We start from the raw sequence: 11,749 nt of genomic DNA, 5'->3' as shown, positions 1-11,749 counted from the left end.
ACTGCTGGTGGACTTGTGCCATTACAAAGTTTATTATAAGGTCATTTTTTAAAAAAGCATTTTTGCCCTGAAGATAATTTTTAAAAGCTCAAGTTTGTCGACATGTGCTGGGGGAAGTGCACTTATCGTATGATGCCATACATGACGGGGGCAGATGGCAGGGCTTTGACATGTATGTAGCGTCAGGTTAGCCACTGCTGATGTCTTTATCCTAGGTATAAGGAAGAAAAGCCAGGGTGGGTAGCAAGGCAGTTGAGGCTTCACAGAAAAGCATCACGTTAATGCTAAGGCTGATCTTTTGGCCAGCCTGGTTTACCTGCTAGAGTGTTGACACCGTCTCCTGAACTCTGCTGCAGGTCATGATTTTCTGATATGATACGTCACAGCTGATGCCCTGACTTTGCTTTTAGGGATGCCTTGCTGTGCTGGTCATTGTGGTTTGCAGGCATCACAGCTGGATGACACTGTTGAGTGGTTTTTTTGTTTTTTGTTTGTTTTTTTTTCCTGCTTCCCTCGGCAACTTGCATAAAACTTTCTGGTGCTGTGGAAGCTAGACCACAGGAAAGAGGCTTCTGGTTAACCTTGAAGTATCTGAGTCGTGTCCTAAGTCCTAGTGTCTTCAGCAATAGGGATTTAATCTTCGATCTCTGGGAGGCAACTAAGGACAGCAGCAGGGACCTGTTTGGGGAGTCCCGTGGGACTGCCCTGACCAACAAGGTGGACAGAGTTTTATTAGATAGTTTAAGGCTCTAGTGGGGAGCATTGTCATCTCAAGTTGTGGATCTTCATTCAAGGCATGCGTATACATTTGTGTATGTGTAAAGTTACTGTATATGTGTTGTTTATAATTTTAGGTAAATGTAAAATGATCCCTTGAAGTTTTATCAAACAGCCTTGATGTTGTCCCTTCTCTCTCTTAGACTGACCTCTCTCCCCAGTTAGAGCTCCCTTGCCGTATATTTCCATTCTCTTATTTTTATCATTGGTATCCTGCCATTTCCCTCTCAGCTGCCCCCTTTCCCCCGAGTCCCGTAATACTTTCCTGGTTTCTGCAGCTTCATCTGAAGATTTGGAACTAGGAATTGCATGAGAAAAGACATAGGGTGTTTGCCTTTATATGGTTCTGGTTACATTACTCAATGTCATCTTTCCTAGATCTATCCATTTGTCCCCCAATTTCATTTATCTTTTATAGCTGAGTAGTTTTCTGTTGTGTGTATATACCACACTTTCATTATGCAGTAATCTGTTGCAGGACATTTAGCATGTGTCCACTTCCTGGCCCTTGTCATCAGGGCAGCAGTGAACATAGGGCCGCTGTGCAAGCATCCATAGCGTAGGATGTTGAGTCCTCTGGACTGGGCCATAGGGAAGGTTTGGTTTTAGATTCCTGAGGATTCTTCATGCTGATTTCCAGTGAGGATGTACCAGTGTACTTCCTTACCACTAGTAAATGTGGCTCCTCTCCCTCCGCATCCTCTTCAGCATTTGTTAGTTGTTTTAGCCACTGACTAGGGTGAAATGAGATTGTAGAGTTGGTTTAGTTTGCATCTCCCCAGTTGCAAAGAATGGTGAACACATTTTGAGGCACTCCCTACCCATTTTATTCTATTCTATTGAGAACACGGTTTGAACACAAGCCTATTTTTAAGTTGGGTCATTTGTTCTATGGACTTTGTTTGGAGTTCTTTGTATATAATCATCTGGCAGAGACATAGCTGGCAAAGATTCTTTCCTACATTTGGGTTTCTTCTTCAACAGATTATTTCCTTAGCTGTACAGAGACCCACTCATCAACTGCTGGCCTTAATTCCTGGATATACTGGAATAACAAATCCTTTCTTTACACCTGTAATTTAGAGGGTAATTGCCTGTGTTCTCTTCCAGTAGGCTTAGCGTTTCAGGTTAAAATTGAACTCTTTGATCTACTTGGAGACAATTTTTTGTGCAGGATGACAGATATTTTTCCCAGTTACATGTATATATACATATGCATATTTTCCCAGTTACAAATTTCCAGTTACATGTGTATATATAAACCTGGAATGGCAGTCCCTCCAACATTACTGTTTTTTTGCTCAGGATTGCTTTGGTCTTCCCTGGTTTTAATGAATTTTAGGATTCTTTTCGTACTGCTGAGAAGAATGTTGGCAGGTATTTTGACTGGGATTTCATTAGACCTGTAAATATAAGGTAGGACGCAAAACAAACCATTTCAAATTCAGAAAAAGAATTCCTTGCATTTTACCAGATTGTCAGGTAATAAAACTTAAAATTGACAGCAAAAGTTCTCTGCAGAACTTGCTCTTCTCTGTGCACATACCCCCTTTCTCTCTCCCTCCTCTATTTCCCCTTCCCCAGTGTGACTTCCCTGGACTTGGTTCATGGGGCTAGTAAATTCGCCCACCCAAGAGCAGCATCCTTGAATGTAAGAGCTGGTTCTTTGAGAAGTAAAATAGACTCTTAGCCCAACTTAACAAAACAAAGAGAGACATAGTTCAAATTAAGTGACTTAGGAAGAAACAAACATTACAACAGACACCAGAGAAATTCAGAATATTGTAAGAGAAGTTAAAAAACAAAAACCTTCTACTCCAATTCATTGGAAAAATCTAAAAGAAATGGATGAATTTCTAGGTTCAGACTACCAAAGTCAAGCCAAGAAGAGATCAAAACACTGAGCAGATCCACACAAATGAAACTGAAGGAGTACTAGAAAGCTTTCCAACTAAAAAGGCCCAGGGCCAGATGTATTCACAGCACAATCCTACCAGACTTACAAAGAAACTCTAGATTTAATTCTTAGTAATTAAAAAGGAAAGGAAGAGAACACTCCCAAGCCCATTCCACAAAGCCAGTACTACTCAAATATCAAGAACAGATAAAGACACAACAAAAGAACAAAATTACAGACGGATATCCCTGATGACTACAGATGCAAAACTCCTCAGTAAAATACAGTAAATGGAAAACTGGCATCATCAAAAAGATGATCCACTGTGCATTGGCTTTATTCCAGGAATGCATATTTAAGTCAATAAGTCATATAAATAGACTTATTCCCACTGCCTTTCAATATAGTGCTCAAAAAGCTAGCTGGGGCAGCAAGGCAATTAAAAGGATACAAATGGGAAGTCATTACTCCGCTGCAGACGCTGTACATAAGAGATCTCAAAATTATTCCAGAAAACTTGTAGGAACAGTTTCAGCAAAGTAGCAGGATACGAAATCAACTTAGAAAAAATATCTAGTAGCCGCCTTTCCGTGCACTAACAACTGTTGAGAAAGATCCTGAACACACTTAAGACACACACGGGCACATCCCACTTTCCAGTACCTTCAAACACGCATGGGAACACTTAATTTCCAGTACCTTCAAGCACAGTCACATATTTTGGAAGAAACCTAGCCAAGAAGGTGGAAAGACCTCTACAACGAACATTTAAAAAATTTTGAAGAAAGATCAAGAAAGACATCTCATAGTCACAGAACAGCAGAACTAATATTGTGAAAATGAACAAACACTCTACTAGTGACGTTCTTGAATATAGTGGGAAAATTTGTAAGCAAGTTGTCAGGACTGTATACTGATCTTCACAAGGAAATGGGTGGGCATCACAGATAAACAGTTCCTATCTATTTTGATAACTGAAGTTCTAGAAACTGCCAATACCAGTCAGACTTGTATTGTCAGCAGCCCTTCATTTCTTAGTTGTATAGATGACCCAAGGATTGTTTCATGTAAAACCAGAAATGCTAAACAATCCATCTAACTTTGATTGGCCTGAAGGTCAGCCCCCCCTCCCCCAGCAGCATCTATAATTTGGGCTCCTGACATGATGCTGTCATGGTTTGAATGCGTTTGTTGGCTTATGTGTTTGAATGTGTGGTCCCCAGCTAGTGGAACAGTTTGAGAAGGACCAGAAGGTGTAGACTTGTAGTAGTGTCACTGGGAGTGGGTTTTGAGGTTTCACCCCCCCATGCCAGCCCCAGTCTCTGCATGCTGCCTGTAGATCAGGATTTAATACTCTCAGCTACTGGCCGAGTGCCATGCCTGTCTGCTCCCAGCCATGACCAGGGATTAACCCTCTGAAACAGGCAGCAAGCCCCAATTAAATGCTTTCTTTTGACCGCATCATGGTCTCTCTTCATGGCAATAGACCAGTAAGACAGATGCTTAGATCAGGCAATGTGTCCTTGGTTCCCATCCAAGCGCCCATACCTCACACTACAGGATGTGAATGGCTGTGAAACTCAGCGTGAGAAAGTGTGATCAAATGCTGGCATGTACCTGACAACTCCATTGCAGCTGCTAGGCATCAACTGTACAGAGCTTGAGTATTCCCGGCTCTGAATTCGGAAGGCTGTATGTAGTTCATGGTCACCATAAAGATAAATACTGTGAAAAGAGAAAAAACCAACCAGACAAACAAACCTGGTGCTATTCCTTTCCCAGCATGTGTGTGCTTCCTCTAGGATAACCAGTGCTTGGAGGCAGCAGGATACTTGAGACTTGAGTGAACCCCGAGGACAGCGTTATAGTTTTAGTAATGTCAGAATGACAATGCTAGGGAAAACTGCAAACGAGTAAATGTAGGGGAAGTTGTGTAAGGACTCAGGAAAACTTCCTTCAAAGATTTCAAAGGAATATCCTGAATTATCCATCAATGTGAGTGTAGGCCTATTTTTTCTTATCTGTTAAGTAGTCATAAAAACACATAGGGAGTGCGCAAGGGTTAAGTGAAACAATTATGGCATGTGAGTCCTTTCTGGGTGCTCACGTCATCTTGCCACTGGCACAAGAACTCTCTTCCCTCATTCTAAACACAATTGAAGTGCATGTGGAGGTTTGAATGGGAATGGACCCTGTAGTCTCATATATTTGAATGCTTGGTCTTGGTTTCGGCTGGTGGAAAGGTTTGGGAAGGACTTGGAGGCACACCTATTGGTAGTGTGTCACTGGAGATAGGCTTTGAGGTTTCAGAAGTCCACACCATTCCCAGGTAGCTCTCTTCGAACCCACACAGAAGCCTTGCACTTGTGAATCAGCTGTCTTACACTCAGCTACTACTCCAGCACCATGTCTGCCTGCCTGCTGCCATGCTTCCTGCCATGATGGTCATGGACTATCTCTGAAACTGAAGTCAAGCTCCCAGTTAAATGCTTTCTTTTGCCAGGCGTGGTGGCGCACGCCTTTAATCCCAGCACTTGGGAGGCAAGTGCTCTGCAGGCAGATTTCTGAGTTCGAGGCCAGCCTGGTCTACAGAGTGAGTTCCAGGACAGCCAGGGCTACACAGAGAAACCCTGTCTCAGAAAGACAAAAAACAAACAAACAAACAAACAAACAAACACCCCCAGAATGCTTTCTTTTATGTTACTTAACCCTTCACAGCAATAGGACAGTAACAGAGAGAAAGTGGTATATCAATAACACACGTTAACTCAAAAGAAAAAGGGTTTATTCTGATATAGAAAACAAAAAATTTAATATATAATGACAGATTTTTTTGAAAGAAGAGATAAAATGGTAGGAGTTCTGTTTAGAAAAATAATCTCAGGCATCTACTAAGCACATGTAATTCCTCACAGGCAATAGCTCACAAAGGTCTGACCTCTGCACTTAAATTCTCTTTTCTTTTGAATAAACTGATACACCAAGTGACAGTATAGCCGAGAACAAGTCTTGTAGGAACTTAGCATCCGCTTTTTGTTTTTTGCTTGTTTGTTTTGGTTCTGTAATGTCTGTCTTAGAAAAGCACATTTCAGATCACTGCAGCAACATGGAAACAAAACAGTTGATTTTAGCAGTTTAGAAGCCATGAGTCTGGGTGCCTGGACCCTCGCCGAGACCCGGGGAGTATCTTGCTCTCCTTGTGTGGATACTCCGCACATAACTGAGAGACAGGCACAGGCCAAGGAAGCAATCCTTAACCAAGGCCACCTCTGCTCAGTAAACAGTTCCCCAAAGGAAAGAAAAACACTATTTGACAGCATGAATTCTGGACAAAGGCCAATGCTGAGATGCATTCTCCATCTGGCATTCATGAAGTCAGGACAGTTCTGCGTCTTACCAGCAGGTGACGCTAGACCATAAGGGCAGCAGCTGGGGCACTCGACCTGGAAGATGAAGACACTTTAAAGCTTTATTTACATGGAGGAGTCACTTGGTCAGTTTGTCCTCAGTTAATCAATTGGATATTCTCTCCCAACACTGTATCCAAACAGAAAGCACAATTCATATAAAATTTAACTGGGTCAGACATTGATACACCTCTAAGGCTAAAGAAAAGTGATCTGTCAAAACTATTAAGTTCCACGGTGACTTGTAGTTAAGATGTTTCCTGCCATTGATCACTATTCTAGGAACAGGCACTGACATGCTCGAATCTTCTCTTATAAAAATAACTAGCTATTTCAAAAGCAAAGCTAACATGCACATTCACCCCACGGCTGTGGGCCTTCAGAGGTACGAGACTCATTTCTACTGAAGACGCCTTAAAACCGCACTAGTCAGCCAACCCAGAGGAAACACGGATGGAACAGTTGGCTTTTAATCCCACGTGCTACCACTGGCCTCACCTTCTAGCCAGCAGAGTTGCTTGGTTCCTAAATCCACTTGAGCTGACAGCAGTGACTGCCTGACTGTCACGGCTAGGGCAGCTCCGCAGATGCAGAGCGTTGTAATCCCAGCGGGTCTTGTGTATAGTTCAGAGGGCTTTCTAAGCTGGTTGTAAACAGTGTGGAAACAGACTCCCTGTGATGGAGCCCAGCCATTGCTCTGTCACAGCCACACGGGGTCAGTGGATAGTTTTACATGAACTGGTTAAAAACATGAATTTTACTGTTTTTAAAAAGTTATCTATAAAGCTTCATTTTAAAAACAAGTATTTTAAAAAATGTTAAAAATACTCTCTGCACTTTTGTGTTGTGTTTCACTCCACAAAGGTTCTGGACAGGCACTGAGGCCTGGCCCAGATAATTTGCAGTTGTGCATATTTTAAGTTTGTGGAAAAACCCTATAAAAATAGTATTCTTGTTTAAAAGTTTAAATAAAGAATACGGTTGTAGGAATGATGATGAAAAAGAAAAAGATGAAGTATACAATTATTTTTCTTATTTTAAAATTGACATAAAAATGGAAAGCGCTTCTCTTTGGAGTCACTATATATCTAACAGTACTACATGCTATTTAATATTTGCCACTCATGGGTCTTGGTAACACACAGTCTGTCTGGGACTCTAGCCTGCCCAAGTGGCTTGAGCCCTAGAGTGTAATGGCTGGCCCATGTTCCTCCACCCCTCCTTGGGGGAGGACCAGGCTGTGTCGGGGATCTGGCTTCAGAGAGCTGAGAAATCTGTGGATGCTGCCGTTGCTCTCCCTCCCAGAGCTATGCAGGCTCATGTCCCCTCTGTGCAGCCTGTGAGCAAGGCTGGTGCCATTGGCCCTGGAGAGGCTGCCTGGAGGTACAGCCTGCGTCTTGGGAATGTGTTGAGGTTCTAGAGCCCCTTCAATGACAATGTCGGCTTCCTCGTCACTCTCCACATCCTCAGAATTCTGCAGGACATGGGCACCTGGCAGGCTGTGGTGACTGGTGGTGCTGTCTGTGGAATGCACAGAGCTGCCGGACGTGCGGCTGCTGCGGACCACATTGTTCCTTTGGTTGGCCGGCTTGACAGTGACAATGAGGTTGTGGCTGTTGGCTATCATCATGTCTGTGACTTGATCCAATGTCTTTCCAGCTACCTCAATCCCATTCACCTCCAGGACTTCATCATTCACAGCCAGTAGCCCAGTGCTCTCTGCAAGGCCCCCGGGCACCATTCGAGAAATGAAGATACCTGGTACCTTTTCTAGCCCATGGGGCGTCACCCGCACGCTGGTGCCATCTCGAATGTAGAAGCCCAGTGGCTTCTCACAGCCGTGTCTGTAGAGCCTCACTCGGCGGTGCGTCTCTGGGAGGATGTCCACATCGATGATGGATGACACTGGGCGGAAGTCATGCGGCATGCTGATGTTGAGGTGGGGACGCCGACGCAGACCCTCATCCCTCAGGGTCACCAGCACCTTTTTCTTCCGTGACAGAGTGCCTGCTCCGAAGCTGTAATGGTCTGCCTCTTCTGAAACAGTCCAGAGAGAGTAACGTGAGAGGTGTATGTCATACACGGGCAGAAAAGAACTCTGCTGTCCCTGTGATGCCAAGAAGCCTGTGCCTGCTGTCCCCAGAAAGGCCAGCTTTCTGTTACCTGCCTTGCATCTGCCACCGCAAGTCTGAATCCTGGAAGAACTACTATATCTGACACTTGACGTACAGAAAACACTGGGGTGACTCGGGGTTACCCACTTCCCAGATGTATCACCAAACTGGCCCACAGGTAAGGAAACAAAAGGACTCAGAGGGTAGGAGGCGGAACGTAGAGCCTGCACTGAAGAGAAACAGAACAGGAACAAAGGGTTAAACATCCGAAGGCTGGCCAAACAGAAACCATGGGTTCAGGCACAGCAGGGCCTGGCTGCAGGATACTTCTGCAAGACAGACGGCTGGACTAGGGGCTTCTTAAGCATATCCAACCACGTCCCTAGAGGACCACTGTTACCCTGTCTCGTCTTCCAGGTCAGAGGCCGAGCTCTGTCTCGGGCTAATTCCTAAGAAGACACTCTCCACTCTTTCCTGTGTAAGCACTTAGGCCTGAGTTTCTTAGGGAATCAAGTTTTTGTTTTGTTTTTTTTTGCTAATTTCTGGTCAGTGGCTGATGAGGTGTGACTTAGCACCTTGTACCAGTAGGGTGACAGGCCACTGCAAGATAAGACAGGTTTAGATGAATTAATTGGATGAGGGTATGCTGAATAGGCTGGTCAAGTCAAAAGCGCAGCTTTAAGAAAGCAAAAGGGAGCAGACTGGTGTTTGGAAATGCTGAAGAGAGCATCTCAGGTTAGAAAAACATAACTACTTTTTTTTTTTAATATTAAGCCTTTTATTTTTGACATGTGAGGCTATATAAAAAAGCACATCTGGACTCTGATCAAAGGCCTCGATCCCCACAGCTCACCTTCCGGGGTTACACAAGTGTCTATGTTCTGCATACTGGTCCTGTGGCATCTGCGCCTCATGGTGGCCTCCTCTGCATGGACTTGGGGTGGTATGATGCCCTCCTTTGCCAACAAAAACGCCACTGGAAAACTGTTTGTCTTTCCAGCGCCCCTGTGTTCAAAGGCTGACCATTTCTTAGACCCATGCCATTATAAGCAGGACCTTGAGCGGTGGCCCCCAATGGTCTTTCAACAGCCCTGATGTTTGTATTGGCCTCTTTCACTTGCCTGACTGTGAAGACAAAAGGCTGATGGAATACAAAGAACCAGGCCACGGGCAGGGACGGCTGGACAGGAGAAATGAATGAGGCCGAACTGGAAACAGCCAGAGAGCTGGCAAGACAGTGCTCGCAACACCTAGGGAAACGTCATCTTTCATCTTGGAAGAAGGCTAGTGGGAAAGTCCAAAAGCTTGACCAGAGAAGAAACTCGAAACCCAGAGGGTTAGTGCGAGGGGCAGGGCCAAAGAGGTTGCAGAGCCCAGCAAAGAGAAGTTCCGCTGCGGCTAAGACCTTTCTCAGGCAGGTATCCCCATCAGGTAGTGTCCTGACGGCCTCATGCAAGAAGCAGCACTTGCCTGCTAAGTTCAGGGCTGGGAAGAAAAGGGTCCTGCTACGGTCACATACTAGTTGGCAACAAGAATGGTGGCATCTTTATGCTTAAGCCTCAGAACGACTTCTCCATTGCTCTCCGCAGATTCACGTCTGAAGCTAGACACACGGCCAGCCCTGTGGTTAGCACACGGATCGCTGTGCTCAGCGTCCTCCCGGGAGACCCTGGTATGTTCACTGAGCCAGAACCTGGGGTGGGTTTCTGGAAGCAGCCAAGCAATGGTTTGCAGTGTGTGACTCAACCCTGTGCCTCAGCTTAGTCCCTCTGCATAGAACACACCAGAAGCCCATCACAAGTCCCACAGACACCAGATCACCTGACACCACACTGAGGCCGCATCTGCCAAGCAGCAGCAGCCGTGGAAGCCAAGAGGATGAGACCTGAGATGTGGGTGCGAGGTGGGAACATGCAGGGTGAGCGGGAGGCTGGAGACTTAGGTAAAGCTGGTCCTCAGCCCCACAGCTCCACGCGGTCAGGCTTGCTGAAACACATGGGAAGTGATCATGAGCCTGTGTTCTAAATTCTTACCAAGAAATCAGATGGGTAGGTTTTATCTGTCTTCTGAAAAAATATCTGTTAAAGGTGGGATTTTTGGCTCTCCTGAGAAGTGGGGCCTGGGGCACAATGCATTCCTTCTTATGTTAGAGAGCCTGTAATTGTAAGCAGTAAGACTCAACAAGCCAGGCTGCCTAACTTGCCTTTTACGGTGTTGGCTAGCCCCCAGTGCCTAGCCCTTGTTCCTCTGGCCCTGACCCATGTTTATTTAACATCAGGAGGGGTTGCAGCGGAGCTGAAGGGTTTGGCAAGGCAGCTTTTCCCATCAGTGTCCTTCGTGTTGACCAACAGAACCCTCTCACTTTCTAGCATAAGACACTGGTCCACAGAAACAGAAAGGGGGAACAAGCGGGACATTGGAAACTTACGGAGCCATGCTCCACTGCAGGTCCTCTGTTGCAGTTCCCAAGATATCATGTGTGTAATGTGTGTGCCAAATACATATGAAGGGTGAGGCCAGGGCACAGCTCTGATCATAACATCTGATGAGGTCAGGTACATCCAGGGTGGTATGGCGGCTCAAGATCACACATCTCAGGGCAGAGGCTTAGAGCTGGGGCTGCCCCAGGAGCCCTGGGCAGAGGCTCTTCCAAGGGTGGAGCAGATGCCCCCATGGCTCCCGGGTTTATCCACACTGACCTCCCTGAGGCCAGCTCTGTGGATGGTGGCTTGTCTCGCATGCTCTCATGATACCGCTTGTGGGGAATGTGACTACACAGGACGTGTGCCCCAGCAGAATGACCGGGGCTCATGGAGCAGCACTTGCGCTCTCCCTATGTAGTACTTTTTACTGGGTGACCAAGATGGCAGACCAGCTAACAAGTTCTCTAGTTCAGGTCTAGGACCAATGAGTGAGGAGGGGCTATGCTCCAGCTTAGAGCATCATCCTGAGACCCATGGAATTGGAAAGCCAGAGACTATGTCTATCTCTGACAAGTGGTTGTCTTAGGAAAGTGCATGCTGGATTCTAGACAGGAAATAAGAGTGACGTGTTGGGGGGTGGAGGAAACAGGCAGATAGATGCAACATGAGATGAAAGCGTACTTTCTGAAGTCTCGGGAAATGGGTCCATTGTAGACTAACCTGGACTGCCTTTCCCCACAGCAAGGTGAGCTGCAGCCCATAGACTTGCACGCAGGATTTTCAGACAGTAATGTGTTTCTATGTCTTGTTAAATATAAACCATCACACATGGATTTTGTTTATAAAAAAAAATCCCAAACTCTCCTAAAAGCAAAAATTGTTCTAAAAATGCCCCATTCCTAAAATTCCAACCTTGGCTTTTGAAATAAATAACCTTTTAAAAGAGCAAAACGGTCACAGCTTCTTCCCCAAGCAATATGCTAAACTCTATTTTCTAAGAGTGAGCAATGAAAAGAATTTCATTTTTTGAGCTGAATATATCTCTTCTTTCTTTCTTTCTTTCTTTCTTTCTTTCTTTCTTTCTTTCTTCCTTCCTTCCTTCCTTTCTCTCTCTCTCTCTCTCTCTCTCTC

The 11,749-nt window shown here is 45.3% G+C and overlaps 1 protein-coding gene across 3 annotated transcripts in view; it reads right to left on the bottom strand.

The window, feature by feature from the left end:
• Positions 1–5,450: 5,450 nt before the first annotated feature.
• The window catches only part of Pard6g (par-6 family cell polarity regulator gamma), a 71,900-nt gene continuing 65,601 nt past the window's right edge, over positions 5,451–11,749 (bottom strand). The window contains exons 3-4 of one of the 3 annotated variants that reach the window (XM_029472238.1): positions 7,847–8,118; positions 5,451–6,117 (exon numbers count right to left, since the gene is read on the bottom strand). In XM_029472238.1, coding sequence (XP_029328098.1) covers positions 5,584–6,117; positions 7,847–8,118 — 806 coding nt within the window. In that variant the 3' untranslated portion in view covers positions 5,451–5,583. Of the gene's footprint in view, positions 8,119–11,749 lie in introns of all 3 variants that reach the window. The other 2 variants (XR_003835475.1, XM_021150743.1) reach the window with 2 other exon arrangements.

Source organism: Mus caroli, chromosome 18, assembly GCF_900094665.2.
Source record: "Mus caroli chromosome 18, CAROLI_EIJ_v1.1, whole genome shotgun sequence".
NCBI classification, from domain to species: Eukaryota; Metazoa; Chordata; class Mammalia; order Rodentia; family Muridae; genus Mus; species Mus caroli.
Note: the sequence above shows the minus strand (reverse complement) of the source record. Positions and strands in the feature narration are given on the sequence as shown.